Source organism: Dermacentor andersoni, chromosome 10 (assembly GCF_023375885.2).
Source record: "Dermacentor andersoni chromosome 10, qqDerAnde1_hic_scaffold, whole genome shotgun sequence".
Lineage (NCBI taxonomy): Eukaryota > Metazoa > Arthropoda > Arachnida > Ixodida > Ixodidae > Dermacentor > Dermacentor andersoni.
Genome location: NC_092823.1, coordinates 14,230,624 through 14,249,029, shown reverse-complemented (window position 1 = coordinate 14,249,029; position 18,406 = coordinate 14,230,624). Strand labels below are relative to the sequence as shown.

General features: G+C 53.6%; 1 protein-coding gene and 3 non-coding genes across 4 annotated transcripts; 2 read left to right on the top strand and 2 right to left on the bottom strand.

Annotated features, from left to right (window-relative positions):
* Positions 1 to 849: 849 nt before the first annotated feature.
* Positions 850 to 1,002, bottom strand: LOC140213871 (5.8S ribosomal RNA). Its single transcript, XR_011890860.1, has one exon. It is a non-coding gene; the product is annotated as a 5.8S ribosomal RNA (ribosomal RNA).
* A 1,565-nt stretch (positions 1,003 to 2,567) lies between these two features.
* LOC140213849 (small subunit ribosomal RNA) lies at positions 2,568 to 4,370 on the bottom strand. Its single transcript, XR_011890831.1, has one exon. It is a non-coding gene; the product is annotated as a small subunit ribosomal RNA (ribosomal RNA).
* An 11,409-nt stretch (positions 4,371 to 15,779) lies between these two features.
* LOC140213770 (uncharacterized) lies at positions 15,780 to 16,819 on the top strand. Its single transcript, XM_072285095.1, has one exon. The coding sequence runs from the start codon at positions 15,780 to 15,782 to the stop codon at positions 16,764 to 16,766; it is 987 nt and encodes a 328-aa protein (XP_072141196.1). The 3' UTR covers positions 16,767 to 16,819.
* A 397-nt stretch (positions 16,820 to 17,216) lies between these two features.
* On the top strand, positions 17,217 to 17,406 carry LOC140213828 (U2 spliceosomal RNA). Its single transcript, XR_011890810.1, has one exon. It is a non-coding gene; the product is annotated as a U2 spliceosomal RNA (small nuclear RNA).
* Positions 17,407 to 18,406: the final 1,000 nt, after the last annotated feature.

The window sequence follows — 18,406 nt, the reverse complement described above, 5'->3', positions numbered from 1 at the left end:
GCCGAGGCAAAGATCGCCTTAGCAGCGCGCCGCTTCAGCGGGCACCACACGGGCGACTAAAACCTGGCGGGAGGCATCGTCTCGTGTAGGGTCGCCCCTGCCCCAACTGGAGTGGCCCAGTCTTTAGGGGACAGAGACTGTGAAGTACTTTTACCGACGGCGGATTACGACGGAACGCTTCAGCTCCGCCAACGGGGCACCCACGCTCTCGAAGGAGACATTTTCCGTTTCGCGGCAATTCTCCGCCGTCCCGTGACTCTTCTCGCTCGCAGACGGCGCTGTCACGTCGAACCGCTTTCGGGGGCCACCCTTCTCCTCCCCGCTCCTCGCAAGAATCTGCCGATTCCCATTCCTGCGACGAAGCCCGGAAGGGCGCCCACACAGCCGCGGTGACGTGAACAAGCGACCAGCTCTGGAGCTCGACGTACTTCGAAGGCAAACAACGCAACTTGCGATCGCGCTGGCTTTGCGCAAGGCGCGGTAATCGGCCGGCGTTTCATTCCCACGTTTTCCGTGCACGCAAGCGTGCGCTTCCGACTCTCTCGCAAACGTGCGCGCTACATGGCAACAGACGTTCGCGCCTCGCGCTTGGACCGCTCTTTCCCTGCAGGTATCCGACTCCATCCTGCGGCGGTCTTGCTAGAGGCGCGCAATCGTCACACTGCAGTAGTAATGCCTCGTTTCCGTCTTTTCGAAGATTTGGCATAACGGTTTGCCACCGTCTCCCTCTCGTGAGGCCGCTGGCGCGTGGCTTTAGCGCTCAACGTACTGTCCATGATGCCGACGCGGTCAAAACGAGTCGACGGACGCACGTTCCCTGTGCGCCGAAGGCTCTCTTGATATGTGATCTGACCCTCAGACAGAAGAAGCCAAGGGAAGACCCAAGGGCGCAATGTGCGTTCAAAGAATCAGTGCTCAGTGTGTCCTGCAATTCGCACCAAGTCTCGCAGCTGGCTGCGTTTTTCATCGACCCGAGAACCGAGTGATCCACCGCTTAGAGTCGTGAAAAATAGTTTGTTCAATTCAGTACAGTACAATTTTAGGCACGTGGCGTCTCCCTGTGTGTGGTTTCGAAGAGCGCCTTTGGGCGTGCGCTCCTCCCGTCTCGCTCTTTCGGCGGCCGCGTCTCAGCAGCTGAAAGCCTAATGGCACTCCACTCCTGCTACTCGCGCGTGTGTTTTGCGCCCACGCCTTCCTCGCTTGCCCTCGAGGTACCGTACGCCGTTTGCGCGCACTCGAAGCCGGTTTTACCTCCCAACCATCCACCGGAGCCGTGTGTCTCGTGCGCACGTTCACATCGCTCCGAGAAAAATTGCAAAAAGCGACAGAGCCATGAGTAGGGCTAAGCCGCTGTGGAGTGTTTAACGGCTACACGGCCACGGGCAGGGTTTCACCCCCATCGACGTGCTTCGCTTCAGTCAGCAGTAGGTTCATTGAAGGGCCTCAAACACACACACACTTTCGCATCGGCAGATCGCCGCAGCATAACCGCTGTTGATCCAACAGCCTACTTGAGACGAAAGACAAGAGCCCGGCGCGCGTACTCGCGCAGCTCTCCAAAACCACTCGGCCAGTGCCAGGGACGGCTCCCTGCGCCGGAGCCACAACTAGTCTACTTGAGGCGGAAGACGAAGCCAGCAAGGGCCTGGCCGCAAGTGCGTTCGAATCCGGGACTACAGTCCCACGTCTGTCCGTACTTCCTCTTTCGACGTGCGGCGCCTTCCCAAAGCGCACAAGTCCGCTAACCGCAGAACGCTTCCGACGTAGCAAAGCCGCGTTTCCTTCGGTACTTCGCAGTAACGCCGCCTTTCCCTCGGCGGCGGGCGAATAGCCTGCAGACGTCGTCGCATTAAACCGCGATCTCGACACCTCGCGCGTCACGAGCAGGAGCCCACCAGCAGCCTCCGGCCCTTTCGGAGTCGGTGGCATTTGCCGTGGAGGACGGGAGAGCTCTTTAGGCCACGGTTCCTTCCGTACTTGGCAGCCGCACCCTCATACCGACAGTTCCATGACCGACCGAGCGCCACACCGTTCCTTTAGTACTTGGGCGGCAACAAAGTCGGGTCGTTACTCCATACTCGCCGCAGGAAGCGACCGGCAGCCGCCAGCCTTTTCAGACTCGGCAGCGTTTGCCGCGGAGGACGGGAGAGCGCTCGCACCACGGTTCCGTGTTTACTAAGCGGCAGCGAAATTAGCTCTCGACCGTCAGTTCCTTGACCGAACGCACGCTTCGCCGTTCCCCTCGTACTGGGCAAAGCAGCAAGTCGGGTCGTCTTACTCCATTCCGCGCAAGAGCGCCGAAGCGGACAGAAAGCCCACCCAGTGTGCGTTGCGCCGTTTCTACCCGCGGGCGCGGCCAAGCCAACCGTCCAAGGTTGCAGCCGGTGTCCACTGGGCGCAACAAATTTGGCACGGGGCGCCCCTCAAAATTCAGGCAGTCCCCGGCATGTTCGCGTATAGCCGTCCCCACGTCCAAGCGGGGCCAGCGGCGGAACGCGTCGGGCGCAGCGAGCTGCTTCACCCACACGGGGTAGAAACAATGGCGCTCGCCACCCTTCACAATCCGGTAATGATCCTTCCGCAGGTTCACCTACGGAAACCTTGTTACGACTTTTACTTCCTCTAAATGATCAAGTTTGGTCATCTTTCCAACAGACCGGCGCAACCGAAAGGCCGCGCCGGACATCGGTCCGAAGACCTCACTAAATCATGCAATCGGTAGTAGCGACGGGCGGTGTGTACAAAGAGCAGGGACGTAATCAACGCGAGCTTATGACTCGCGCTTACTGGGAATTCCTCGTTCAAGGGGAACAATTGCAAGCCCCTATCCCAATCACGAAAGAAGTTCCATGGGTTACCCAGTCTTTTGAGACAGGGATAAAGACACGATGCTTCCTTCAGTGTAGCGCGCGTGCAGCCCCGGACATCTAAGGGCATCACAGACCTGTTATTGCTCTGTTTCGTGCGGCTAGGAGCCGCTTGTCCCTGTAAGAAGGTTGTAAGGTGTTGGGAACCCCGCACCTATTTAATAGGCTAGAGTCTCGTTCGTTATCGGAATTAACCAGACAAATCGCTCCACCAACTAAGAACGGCCATGCACCACCATCCACCGAATCAAGAAAGAGCTCTCAATCTGTCAATCCTCCCAGTGTCCGGGCCGGGTAAGTTTTCCCGTGTTGAGTCAAATTAAGCCGCAGGCACAACTCCTGGTGGTGTCCTTCCGTCAATTCCTTTAAGTTTCAGCTTTGCAACCATACTTCCGCCGAAACCCAAACACTTTGGTTTCCCGGAAGCTGCCCGCCGAACTCAGGCGAATCGCTGGTTGGCATCGTTTATGGTCAGAACTAGGGCGGTATCTGATCGCCTTCGAACCTCTGACTTTCGTTCTTGATCAAAGAAAATATTCTTGGCAAATGTTTTCGCAGTAGTTCGTCTTGCGACGGTCCAAGAATTTCACCTCTAGCGCCGCAATACGAATGCCCCCGTCTGTCCCTCTTAATCATTAACTCGTATTCCAAAAACCAACAGAACAGAAACGAGGTCTTGTTCTATTATTCCATGCAAGTTTATTCAGGCGACTCGCCTGCGTTGAGCACTCTAATTTTTTCAAAGTAAAAGCACCGGCCTTCTCGAGGCACACAATGAAGTGCACCAAGAAAGGACCGGCATGATGTTCCGTCCGAGCCGTCGCATCGGGTAGATGCACGACTCGTCTGGAACTGAGATCCAACTACGAGCTTTTTAACCGCAGGAGCTTTAGTATACGCTATTGGAGCTGGAATTACCGCAGCTGCTGGTACCAGACTTGCCCTCCAATTGATCCTCGTTAAAGGATTTAGAGTGTACTCATTTCAATTACGGGGCCTCAAAAGAGTCCCGTATTGTTATTTTTCGTCACTACCTCCCCGTGCCGGGAGTGGGTAATTTGCGCGCCTGCTGCCTTCCTTGGATGTGGTAGCCGTTTCTCAGGCTCCCTCTCCGGAATCGAACCCTGATTCTCCGTTACCCGTAACAACCATGGTAAGCAAGTAACCTACCATCGAAAGTTGATAAGGCAGACACTTGAAAGAAACGTCGCCGGCTCGTGGCCATGCGATCAGCACAAAGTTATCCAGAGTCACCACACAATACGGGCCGAAACCCGATCGATCTTGGTCTAATAAAAGCACCCGTCGCCCAAAGGGCTTCAGGCTCACTGCATGTATTAGCTCTAGAATCGCCAGAGTTATCCAAGTAGGAAGAAGCGATCTAAGGAACCATACCTGATTTAATGAGCCATTCGTGGTTTCGCCTTATTTCGGCATGTACTTAGACATGCATGGCTTAATCTTTGAGACAAGCGTATGATTACTGGCAGGATCAACCAGGCAATCGTTCAACTGCGCGTCCAGCCTTTCAAGCAGGCCGGACGCCGTTTTTGCGATGCCGAGGCCACCTTCAGGCGCCCCAACACGCTTCGTTCTCGCAAAGGGTAGCACTTTGCACAGTCCGAGACGACGGCGTTCGAGCTCGCTACGGCGCCCTCCCCGCAGGGCCGGGTATCGCCACGCGGCAAGAAGCACGCAACATTCTCGATAGACCGATTGTGTCGACTCGATCGCGTCTTGCGGTTTCTCTCGAGCCCGCAGCACTGGTAGACCGACCGACACTTGCAACGTAGCCGAGACGGCAAAGCCGCTAGGCGACGAGTCACGCCCGCGCCTTCGGCGCTTTCGTATTTGACTCGTCTGAGGACGATGCGGAACACACTTCGATTTCGTGGAAAAAGCGTCGTCCGACAACCAGCCCCTAACGCATCAAGCGGATGAGGCTGCAGACGTCAGCTGTGGGATCCACGGGAGCGATACCGGGGACACGCTTGACGGGCACGAAGCCCGCCGCATATCAAACACTCAGGTCGTTTGGGGGCGACTGCTCTCTGGGACCCCCATATAATAGCAGCGATAAGTACCCAGACCTCCATGGGCCCGTACTCGTGCCACTTTCGACGAGCGTTTTGCGAAAATCGTGGCGCCTCGTAACGCCGCGAGCAAGATTGAAAGCTTACGTCTTCAGCACAATGCCGAAGTCGTGAAAGCGCAGCGCGTTCACCGCATGCGCGAACGGCAACTTCTCGCCAATGGCCAGTACGGTTTCCTGAACAATCGCCTTTCTGTCCCCCTACGGGGCCCCCGGCCTATCGATTCGAGGCACGCTAGCGCGTCCCCTTCGCCATTTCCGAGAACGAGTGCGAACAGTGCGGGCGGCGTGCTCGACGCCCCGGCTGACGTCCTTTCGGACTTGGTCTCTACGCGTGCTCGCGGCAACGCCGCGGCCAACGACGACGTCTGCGCGGTTCTTTGCCGGTTCCCGGCGTGCTATAGTGCAGCCCTCTGCAGGGTGACACCGGCTCCGTCGTGGCCGTGCGGCGGCTTGTACGCAAAAGTTGCGTCAAAGGCGTCGCGCTCGCACCGCCCCGGCAGACGTGGTTTGGGACTTTGTCTCTTCGAGCGCTCGCAGCGATGTCGAGGCGATCGCTGACGTCTGCACGGTTTCCGGTGTGCTACAATGCAGCAGTCTGCCACACGACACCTCTTGGTTGCCAAGGCCAGCACGGCAATTTACTGAAGCGAGCGCATTGCGCCCAGGCGGCAGCGGACTTTGTGCTTTCGGGAGTGCTCTTGCTGTAAAATTTGAACGGCTGCAGCTGCGCGAAGCAAGTGTACTTATTTTCTCTCTCTCTCTCTCTGTGCCTTTGAGGCGACTGTAATTTTACTTCCAATGCAACTGGAGGCGGGAGCAACCTGGTGAGAGTAGGTGGACTTCGGCACAAGTTGTAATTTAGAAATTGCTTTCAAGCTTTGAGGACATACACCTTCGCGCCATCTGGTTTCCCCGTCTCTTTGGCACTTTATAGTGTGTGCTGCATGCTCTGCATTCCAAAGAAATACGCCTGTGTCTCTCCCTCTCTCACGTTCTTCTTCCTTTTGTAGCTGCTCTTGTAGAAGATGCTATGCTCTTTACTCGCTGTAACATAGAATGCTTGCACAAGCCAACAACCTTTGCGTGTTTTTTTTTCTCTCTTCCCAAGACGTTTGTGCCATTATTCACTGGCTCTCGTTCTTAGTATGCAATGGAGCGTTCACTCGCGCCATCTACCTTTATTCCTGTGTGGCAAAGTCCGCAGGTTTTCCTAGTTCGGTACACAGATGGCGCCAATGCGTTTTCGCGCCAGATTCGAACGACCTCGCTGTACTCGTGTTTCTCGTTTACATTTTCAAAGGGGTTTGCGAAAGGGGGTGGTTCTTGTGCAAGGCTGAGCTTTCCAGGTGCGTTTAAGCTATGCTTGCTAGCATGTGTGCATGTGTATATATATATATATATATATATATATATATATATATATATATATAGTTGAAGAAACGGAGCACACTTACGAATATTGCATCTTTAATGGTTTAACGTTTCGGCCGTGGCACGGCCTTCGTCAGAATATTCTGACGAAGGCCGTGCCACGGCCGAAACGTTAAACCATTAAAGATGCAATATTCGTAAGTGTGCTCCGTTTCTTCAACTACCTATGCACCGGACCTACGGAACTTTTCCTTGTATTATATATATATATATATATATACACACACACACACACACACATATACATGCATACATACATACACACACAGGGTAATGGTAAAGATGATGAGGTAACACTTTTTTTTTTACAATGCCTGTGTTTCAGATGGCGATCTTTCTCCCCTCTATGTTTCCGGTTGGAAGGAGTGTGCAGCGTTTTCTATATTTATTTTTTCATTCACTTCTATGTTGCTCGTCTTCGTACATGGGGCATGCTACCTAATTCTAGCGGTCGATTCGACACGTTGCGATCCGTCCCGGCCTGTGCCGTATCAAAATTTTCAGTGGGCCTTGCGGTAAATGAAAAGAAATGAAGGAAATGGGCGCAGTATATTACAATTGCGCACGGGCTTGAAACGAAGCCCTCAAAGAAGGTCACCTTGAGCGGTCGCATTCAGACGGAAGTAAGCATTCCCCTTGCGCGTGTTTTCCGCTCGCCTGTTCCGTTTTCTACGAGGTTGCCTTCGTTGGTTTCGCGTTACAAGCAAGCTTGCACTCGGGTCTCGTTTCTACGCGACAGCGTTTCGTTAACAGCGAAAGACTGAGGCGTCGCGAGTTCATCCGTGAGATAGGGAGCATAGAGTCTCTAGACAGGCTGAATTTTATAATATTGCCCACGCTGTCGCTGAGGTTACCAATGTCGGTAGGGCGCCCACAATGCAGTAGTACAATGAAGTGAAGTGAAGGACATCGCTTCTCGGCCTTTTGGCTAAGATTGCTGCCCCGGGCCGAGAAGACTTCTTCCAGAGTCGACACCGTCACCCCGGAGGTCACGTCGGGACCACGGCGGACCTCCAGGAGTCTACCAGCGTCTGCCGACCAGGAGCAACCCGCTCGCCCGCCCGCCTGCCCGAGCGCCATCTGCTGAGCAGCAGAGCAACCCGGTGGGCCTCCTGAACGCCTGCCGAGCGGCCTATGATCACGGGAGCCAGTACCTATGCAAGCGCCCCCTGTCGTGCCGCCGGCCAACCCCCTGCCCATAGCGTAGCCAGCGCCATCTGCTGAGCTCGCCGAATACCAGGGTACAGCGGCGCCCAGCGCCAGCTGTACGACACCAGTGGAACCTAGTTCCGTCACGAGTTTCGGAGGAGCCAAGCCAGCAGCAGCATGGCAACGCCCCCCCGGCCCTGAGACCAGCTGTGAGACCCCATTAAGGGAAAATTGTTTTTTTTTTTGTTGAAGCTCCTGCGCGTGCGCCGCGTGTGCGCGCGCTGTGGGGACGGCTCCCACATGGCGAATGCATGTACAGCCCCGTTCTGTAAGAGATGTGGCGCCTTCGGGCACAACGACGCGGAATGCGACGAGCAATGTAGAAAGTGCGGGGGCCACCATGGCATGAGAGTATGCTTTCGAAGCAGAGCCTACGGGAAATCGTACGCGGGGGCGGTGTGGGCCCTCCCAAAGGCGGACGCAGCGTCAGCACGCGGCACTTCATCAGATAAAGATTTCCCAGCACTGCCAAACTCTTCTGGATTACAGGTGTTACAACCTCGTGAAGCAAAGCCTCCAACCCCTCGACGGGATTATTGGAATAGCGACGCGCAAAGCGATAACAGTGGCCAGGAAACACCGGGAATAACAAGTACTGAAATGAGCGTGTCGTCCAGTCCAGTCGAATCGACAGAGGAAAAAACAACCGCAGAGCCAACTCCAACCAGCTCCTCAGGGTAGACAAGCGATAGTGCGACAACCACTGATAATGAAACGAACGCAGCTTAAGACCAAGGAAAAAAAAACGAAAGCCCTGCGTCAAAACCGGTTCCCCAAGCACCAGAACCCAATTCCAAAACACAGAGTTTAAAACATTCGCACGCAAAACAAACTTCCGGACTAAATGTGCAAAAGAAAAAGAACTTGGAGGAGCAGCCGATCGTGAGTAGTGGGCGTTATCGCGTGCCAGGCATGGAAGAGCATCTAGATATGCCTCCACCCCCCCCCCCCCCCTGCGAGCTGAGTCGACAGCAGGCATGCAAACGCCGGCGAACAAAGAACCCTCGCACCATCAGAGCAGCCAAGACACGAAAAATACGCCTACCAACACTCCTCTAACAAAAGGACAGAGACAGCGTTCCAGATCATCGCGGAAAAACAAAAGTCAAGAGCAAGAACACGAAAAACAAAGCGAGAGCCCGAATACGCAAAGGCGGAAGAAAGGGGAGGAGTTCAAGTAGCGAGGGCGATTCTAAAATATCGACATTTAAAAAACCGAGGAAAATTTCACCGGCGACTGAAAGAGCAGATTCCTCGGAAAACGACATGGAATTGTCTGTACAGGGCGAGAAGGGTGAAGAGGGCGCGGCCCTGTAAGCCGGCCTACACACACAAAAAAAAAAAATGCAAAGCAGGCCGCGGCGATATGAAAGGGACGAAGCCGCACACGCGGTCATTCACAGTAGATAAGATCGGCGGCACTAAACGCAACAGTAATGGGAAGCTGCGACGGAGCAAGCGCAAAAATACAAAAGTAAGGGTGTGGCAATGAGCATTAAGAGAAACCAGACCAAAACTAAAACAGACACAAAACACAAATGCCCTTCGGCGCCTCCCACCTTCTACAGGACACCTTTTCTTATTCTTTTGTCAATGGAATGTCTCCATTGTGCGAAGTTCAATGTTAGAGGACTTCGTAACCCCGAAAAACAGAGACAACTAAATACTTTCGCCCGAGAAAAGGGTATAGACATCCTATTTTTACAGGAAACTAATATACGCACACCCCAAGATGTAGCATCTTTTCGTCGACAGAACGGAGTTGACGCCTTCTTTTCACTTACATGTTCCAAATCATGCGGAACAGGAATCGTTTTTGTGTCCGGTCGCTTTAGCAATAGAACCTTTTGCACCTAGGACATGAAGGGCCGAATCATATGCCTGGACATGTACATAGGGAACCAGAAAATAAAAATAATCAATGTTTATGCACCGGTATCTAGGAATCTAACCAACGATTTTTTAAAGACCTTTGGGATTACATACCCACTAAGTCACCTTGCGCGGTGGTGGGAGACTTCAACTGTGTCCTAGACGCCTTTCGCGACATCAGGGGACCAGGACAGGGGAAACCCAACCACCACGCAAGGGAGCTACGTAAACTCATGTCATACCACAACATGTCAGATGCCTGGATAGTAGCGCATGGCAACACGTTTGGTCGTACACGCTCCTGTGGGACAACAAATTTACGACTCGATAGGGCATATTTTTCAACGGATTTGATCTCCGATGTTTTAGAAATCCAAATCATCAACGGCCCAGAAGGACTCAAATCTTTCAGTGACCATAGACCCCTTAGCTTCAAGATAAAGGTACAGAGTGGACTAGAGACTTCACCGAATAGGTGGAAAATGGACGTAAATCTCTTACGGGACCAAGAAACACGCCTGACCATCAAACAGAAACTCGTCCGATGCATGGAAACTACTCCAGAGGACATAGAGTGGGACGACTTGAAAGAACAGTGGAAGGGAATACTAATGGAAGCAGGAAAAGCAAGAATAAAGAAACTCACTGGAAAACGAAATGAGATATCTCGAAGGATTCGAATAATTGAAAGAGGGGGCGATCTGACTTATTGTATGCAAGAATATTTAATGGACCTTCGCGCCAGATACCGCGAGAACATAAAAGAAATAACACATGGAGCAAGCCAGCCTATGGGATACCAAGGACAACAGTCAATAAATGATGGAAGCATTAAGCGTGAAGCAAGCCACACGATGGTTAAGAACAACATCAGGCAAATACGATCCAAAAAGGGAGATACGATAACAGAACAGACAGCAATAGAAAAGATCTTTATAGATCATTTTCAAGAAATCATGCATGAAAAAGACGGTCAACCCGTACCTACCACACCCAAATGGTTACCACAACTCCCGCAGATAAAGGACGAAGACAGATGTCACCTTTACGCACCAATCACGAAAGAGGAAGCCTTTCGCGAAATCTGTAAAATGAACAAAGAATCCGCCCCAGGGCCGGACGGTATCCTGACCGGCTTTTATCACGCGTTCTTTCCGGAAATTGGAGAACGACTAGTAAAAACATTGAACGATGTAATCAAGAACAACAGTAAACCCGCATCCTTCACACAAGGCAGAATCGTCCTCCTTCTTAAAGCCAACGCTGACACACTTGATGTCAACGCCTGGCGCCCAGTGACGTTGCTAAACTCGGATTATAAGATCGCTACGTCAATACTAACAAGCAGACTAGGCAGAATAACGCCCACAATAATATCTGAATTTCAAGCAGCAGCGACTCCGGGCAGGTCTATTTTTGCAGCCTTGACCCTTACCCGCGATATTTTTGCTTATGCAAAAGCGAAACAGTACAAAGGCGCATTTGTAACTATTGATCAAGAGAAAGCATTCGACAACATGAGACAGGAATATATGATTAGTGTAATGAATGCTTTCGGCTTTCCACAAGAATTCATCGAGATTATAAGAACTCTATACCGTGATTCTCAAAGCGAAATCTTAATTAACAACAAGGTAACCAAACACTTTAGTATCAACAAGGGGGTGCGCCAGGGCTGTGCCTTATCGCCCAGCTTGTTTGTCATAGCGTTAGACCCCTTGTTGCGGAAAATAAACGAAGAAAAAAGGATTAGGGGCTTCCCATTGCCAGGAAACATTGAAGTGAAAATATCTGCGTTTGCGGATGATATATGCCTTTTCATAAGACACGAAGACAGTTACAGAACGGTGCTACACATTTTTAATGAATACACCAGTCTCTCAGGAGCAAAAATAAATGAGAAAAAGAGCAAAGCACTTCGATTCGGTTCCTTCAATGAACAAGAACTATCCGAACTACAATTTTTGGAGGCAGTAAAAGTGCTCGGAGTCTGGTTTGAATCAGGAGATGTATCGGCAAAAAGCTGGATAGAACCCCTCAGCAAAGCGCGGAAAGTGGCGGACGAGACAACACCCCCGGAACTCAGTCTGGTAGAGAAAGCTGAGATAATCAAATCCAAGCTGTGCGCACCTGCTTTCTATGTTGAAAGAGTTGCACGAATGCCCAGATTAGTGGCAAAAAACTAGAATCTCTCAGAAGTGTGTACCTGTAGCAAAAGAACACCGCACCTTTACCCCGAAGAATTATGAGGCTACCTAAATCGCGAGGGGGCCTAGCCATACCGAATGTGTCTCAGACAGCCAGAATCCTAGCGGCCAAGACACTAGGAACGCTGATCAACAGCGAACAATATGTGGGAATTACGGCCATGCACTATTGGCTGAGCATGCTGGGCCGCTTCGTGGCTCCAGAAAAATGGTATGGTCCGCGCGCAGAAAGGCCACTGGAATTTCACAAAGACGCAGTCCACACGTGCAAGGCAATCGAGGAACTCTGCCCAGTCACTCCAATAACGGAAGTCAAGCCAGCCGAAGTAAATGCGGCAATGGCATCATTAGAGCTTGAACTAGACGAAGTGAAGAAAAGCACAACGGCAAAATGGAAATGGTGGGCAAAAACAGACTTACCGGGGGAAATACGGGATTTTGAATGGAAAAGAAGATGGAAGTGCTACCTACAAAATCACGGCTGAAACATCTCAGGATAACTGAGACAGATCACTGTCCCAACTGCGCCAAACCACAATCGCAAAAGCATGCCCTCAAGGAGTGCGGGCCAGCCAAAGCGGTATGGAGAGTGGCAAGTAATACATTCAGATGTAGACTGCTGCAACATGAGATCAACAAATCCGGCTTCGAGAAACTATTATCACTAATCCTCATGTTTTGTATATGGAAAAGGCGATGACTTGCGGAACTGAGGAGAAGACCACAAAAAGCTGTATACCCAGTACTGAACACCCGTATGTGGATAAAAAAATATATTATCAAAGGGACTCGCGAGAAAAGGAGTGGATCACTTCCTTAGAAAGTGGCACACTCGATTTTGGAAGGTCAAAGACGAGAAGATCGTAGCTCCCATGAGCCACTTCTAAAAATATGTCTCCCTGTCCCCTCCTAGCCTTCCATTCCTCTCCAAGGTAGGAGTGAAATTTCAGTCGCGCTAACATAATGTAGATGATTATCATACAGGGGGGGGGGAGTAGAATACGAACTGAACAGAAGACGAGTTCGGTCTTGTTTGGGAAATTGAATACAGAACACTTGAATTGCTTGTGTTCATGTAACAACCCCCAAGAGGGACTGGTGTAAATATTGGACTACCCGTGTATCGACAATTCCATGACTCATTTTGCGTGCTGTATATGAATTTCTGTCCGAGGAAGGTGTATAGAGCGATTGGTCGCAAAGGAATATGTTAATTAACCTTGCAGGGAGAAGAACTTCATGTAAATATCATGATCAAGTGTTCATTGTATATACCATCATGTTGATTTTGGTTTGTTTTGTTTTATGCTGTTGTTTTCATTGTGATGTACACTAGAACGATGTACATAGGTAATTCACATGGAAGTCACATGTTAATAAAATTTTCTGTGTGTAGTACATGCAGCTGGCTTGCCCGGCCTTTACTACACTTATCTTTGTAGAGGCGCCCGGACACCTGCCCGGTTATAGCAGTGTATTTCCCCTGACCCAGCCCCATCTTTCTAGGCCCACGGCTCCCTGCTGCACTGCCTCCAGGACAGACCACCCTGCTGCCACCTGGTGGCCCCTGGACGACCCACACCGGCCCTGTTTCCTGGTCCTGCCTCTGCCTGGCACTGCCTGCTGCCTATCGGAGACTCCTGCCCTGCTCGGCCTGACCACTGCCTGGAACCCGGTGCTGCTACCTGCGGGGTGCCTGTTGGTCCTGCCGTCTGGACTGGCACGGTGCTGGGGCACAACCGGCTGGCCCCCGCCCTCGCCATCGTCCATCATGGGCCTGGCCTCCTCGCTGACACTCCTAGTGGCCCCCTAGCCTTCGGACCTGGCCTCCTTTAAGCAGAGCCGCCGGGTCTGGAAGGCAAGGCCATCCAACGGATCCTGCGGGCCACGGCCGCATGGCCCATGACCACAACGAGGACGATGGCGACCCTAACACCCCTGGGCGGGAACGCCAGCCGGCACGTAAGGATGGCACCCTCACGGTGTTCTTTCCCGTGCCCCACACGGTCCGGTGCTGCGAGGAGGGCTGCCGAGCTGCCTACGCCCCGGCCAAATGGACAGCGCGGCGGCAGTCCCTCCAGTGGCACCTCGAACTCGAGCACGGTGCCAGAATGCGGCGCACCATCAACGTGTGCAGTATCTGCGGCGAGACACTGGGGCTGAAACCAGCCTCCCACGCCTGCCTGGCTGCAGCCGACTCGACCGCCCCCCCTGCAGCCCTGCCACACAAGGAGGGGCTTGAGCAACCACGAACAGTGGCACAGGAGGGAGGCGGCACTAGCAGCCAGGCGTGATCTCGCCGCAGGTGCTGCCTCTGGTGCGTCGGAGTAGGACAACGACGGCACCCCCCCAACAGAGCAGGACAGCACCGAGGGTCCCGCTGAGAACCCTCCAGAAACACCAGCAGTGGCCACCGAGCAGGCCGCCGACCAGGAGCCGTCTCCTGTGGCGTCTCGAGGAACACCCGGACAAAGCAGCGATGGCGAGATGGCCGAGGCACCCTCTCAGCGGACGCCAACCCAATCAGGGCGGACCGCGGCCTCGGCCACTCCTTCTCCAACACCATCGCTGCTGTCCAACCGAGGCAGCCCGGGAGCACCAGCCTTCGAGGCTCACGAGCCGGCGGCCATGCAGGAGCTCTCCCCAGGCAGGGCAGAGTCGCAGGACCATGACGGAAGCACCCATGACTTCGGGACCCAGGAAGATCATGCTGGTACCACGCGGCCAGAGGACAGTGCATGGGGCTTAGAAGACGAGACGGCAGAGCTGCGGGCATTGAGCCGGTTGCCTGAGTCTGCTGGGGAGTGGGCACGGTTTGAAAACATCCTCGACCGTGCCATTGCAGCCGCAACCAAACATCTGCGGCTGCCAGTCGGGGACTCGCGCCAACCACGGAAGCGCGAGGTGAACCCCGACAACCCCCAGCAGATCCAAACACTTTACAGAAGGAACCGGCGCCGGGCAGTGCGGCTGATCACTGAAGGCCCGTCGCAGCTCTGTCCTATTGACCCCCATGCACTACAAGACCACTACTCAAACCTCTGGTCACCAACAACCGTGGATACCAGCATCCTGCGGTCAAGATTTCCGGCCACCGAAGAACTAGACTTGTGCCCCTTTTCACCGGAAGAAGTCGCAGCCAAGCTCCGTAAATGCGAGAGTACAGCTCCAGGAGAGGACCGCCTCACGTACCACCACTGGAGGCAGGTGGACCCTGAGGGCAGGTTCCTGGCGGCGGTATACAACGTATGCCTCCAATACCGCCGCACGCCCCTGAGCTGGAAGTCGACGAGGACAATCCTAATTCACAAGAAGGGCGACCGCGAGGACCCCACAAACTGGCGACCCATTGCCCTTGGCCGCACGATTGCCAAACTGTATGCCGGGTGTCTCACCACCCGGCTGCAGAGGTGGTTGGGCGACCATGCGGTACTGTCCAGGTGTCAGAAGGGCTTCCTGCGGCACGATGGAGTGTTTGAACACAACTTCGTGCTGCCTGGATGATGCCGGGACAGGAGGTGGGGAGCTGTGCGTGGGGTTCCTCGATTTTGCCAACGCCTTCGGCTCGGTCGCCCATCAGGCCCTCGTCGACGCTGTCCGCGGCGCCGGCGTGGGGGAGGCCTTTGCTACCATCGTTGAAGACCTCTACCGCGCGACATTACGGAGCCAATCACCATCGGAGCCGGGCTGAGACAGGGCTGTCCTCTGAGCGGCCTGCCTTTCAACCTGGTGGGGGACCCGGTCATCCGTGCAGTACAGGGAGGCGATAGGCAGCACAACATCCTTGCCTACGCCGATGATCTGACGCTGCTGGCCGCGGATCCCACCACCCTGCAGAGCCGCTTGGACCGTGTGACTGCCCTGTCGGCCCGGCTTGGGCTGCGACTGAACGCCGCCAAGTGCCGATCTATACACCTGTCTGGTCGCCACCCCGTGGGTACACGGCCCACCTCCTTCACCGTGGGTGGCGACCCGATTCCGGCGCTTGGCGACTTTGAGGGGCACAAGTTCTTGGGCCGTCCAGTGAGGTTCAGGGTGCCACCGGACGAGACGACGGTCGACGAGGCCATCCACCTAGGCAGAAAGCTACTCTCCTCCATGCTCGCCCCATGGCAAAGGCTGGATGCCATAAAAACCTTTCTGTATCCAGCCTTCAACTTTGCCATGTGGGTGGGCCTTGCCAGCAAAGGAGAGTGGCAACGCCTAGACGAGGAGCTCCGCCCGCTCATCAAGAAGACCCTGTACGTGCCAGCCAGAGCTTCCAATGAATACTTGTACGGAAGCTCTCAGGCTGGCAGTGCAGGGATCCCACTTGCGGCGGAGCTCAGCGACATCTGCCGGGTGGATGGGGCCTTCAAGCTACTGACGTCGAGCGACGTGGAAGTCAGGGAGCGTGCAGCAGGGGACCTAGAGGGCGTCGTGTCAAGGCGGCTAAGACGACCTGCGAACACCGAGGACATGGAGGCCTACCTCTCAGGCGAGACGGAGGGCGACTTGCGACAAACGTCCACACAGGTCCAGTCTGTGTGGACGGAGGCCCGGAAAGCCTCCCGTCGCCTCTCCGTCGCCTGGGAGCTCTTGGAGCATGGGGCCCGCATCAACTGCGGAGAGGCCTCTGTGTCAGCAAGGAACCGCCACAAGCTGGTCAAGACCATCCGGGCGCTCCTCTCCACCGAAAGGGACAGAGCTCTACATGACAAACCGAACCAAGGCAAGGCGATGGTGTGTGTGGCGGCCGACCCGGCAAATTCCCACTTTATGAGGTCCGGCCGCTACACCCGCTTCACCGACTGGCGTTTCGTGCATCGAGCCCGGTTAAACCTCCTCCCCCTCAATGCCACAAGACTCTGGGCACCCGCAGCCGACAAAAGATGCAGGCGCTGCGGGTATGGGGAGGAGACACTGCCGCATGTACTATGCCATTGCATGCGGCAGAGCCGGGCCATGACGGAGCGTCATAACACCATCGTCGCCAGAATAAAAAGGCTGCCTTGGGGAGGTTTACAGTCATCGCAGAGAACCAGGTCGTGGGCACCACATCACTCAAGCCCGACCTGGTACTGGCCCGTGGAGAGGAGGCACTGATCCTGGACGTCTGCTGCCCTTTCGAGAACAGGCTGCAGGCGTTCCAGGACGCCCGGAAGGGTAAGGAGGAGAAGTACGCCCCTGTACAGCGTCATCTCCTCCGGCGGTTCTAAGGCGCGACGGTGGACGCGGTCGTCGTCGGCTGCCTCGGCACCTGGGATCAGGGGAATGATCGCGTGATGCGCAGGCTGTGCAGTAGGCAATACCTACGGACACTTAAACGCCTGTGCATCAGCGATACCATTAGCGCCTCTACAAAGATTTTTAGAGCCCACATAGGCACCTCTTAAACGATCTTACTGTTTTTAGAGAAGCGCCTTTTGCCATGTTATACACCTTTTACAGTTTTAGCCTTTTATTACTAACACCACTAACTAGTTGTATTTAGTCATTTGTTTGCGTTTTTAGATTATACTCGTTTTATCCGTTTCTTCCTTGGTTTTGTGACACATATTTTTGATGTACTGTAACTAGCATAATAAAAAAGTCTGTTCTTATCAGCTTAATATCTGATACGGGTTCTATATGGACCCACGATATTAAACCTATTTTTGGAAGTTGGCGGAGTGCTTGAAGCCTGCTTCACCTCCGCCGCAGGTCGGCCCGGTATTACACTACCTCCGGGATCGGTCCCCGCTCACTTAGGTGAGACTTCATTCAATCAAAATGAAGAGCACAAGCTCGAAGCGAGCACTGACTTGACGCGCACCATTCCTATACTATACGCAACGATGCCGGTTCGCGGACCACGAGAGTAATTAAACTGCCACTCCATCTGTGTGTAGCGTCGCACTTGCTGCGTCGCAAATGGGACAGCCGCTCCAGCAAATTTCTAGTTATGGCCTTCGAGAAAAATAAATGAAAGCAAGAAAAAGAACCAGAATTCCTATTTATCCGATGTCTCTGAACGATTGTCTCCTGTAAAGAGCCACTTGGGGGGATGGGGGTAGGATTAGCCGTGGGGTTTGCGATCAATATGAATCCCACTCAAAGCCAACACTGCACTTTGGAGTTCACTATCGCTTGTATCCGTAAACCACCGCGCTCACGCAAGCTCGTCCCACCGAAATCCGCTGCAAAAGCGGAAGAAAGATTCCCTATGAAAGAAAAATAGAGTGCCCGATTTCTGGCAACCACCGTGCAGCCTTTGTGTGCACATTTTCGCAGCAGTGGGACCGAGCGCCTCGAAAACAAACTTGTCGTATGCCCAAGTGTGGCGAAATATATTCAAGGGTTCAAAGGTGCCTCATCTTTCTAACCTGTATGTTACGAAGACCTGTTGCTACCTTTTCATCATCAACATCATCATCCTGGCTACGCCTACTGCAGGGCAAAGGCATCTCCCATGATCCTCCAAGTACCCCGGTCACGTGCTGATTGTCGCCATGTAGTCCCTAATCCAATCTGCCCTCCCAACTTTCTGCCACCCCCTGCTATGCTTCCCTCCTCTCAGTCTGTAACCCTTAATGACCATCGGTTATCTTCCCCCCACATTGCATGCCCTGCGCATGCCCATTTGCTTTTCTTGGTTTAAACTTTGGTGTCAATAACTAGAGTTTGTTCTCACACCCCCCCAATCTGCTCTATTCCGATCCCCCCGTGACGCTACACCCACCATCCTTCTTTCCAGAGACCGTTGC

Coding starts and splice junctions, on each gene's coding strand:
- LOC140213770 (XM_072285095.1), top strand. CDS start 15,780: ATGCTCGCCCCATGGCAAAGGCTGGATGCCATAAAAACCTTTCTGTAT.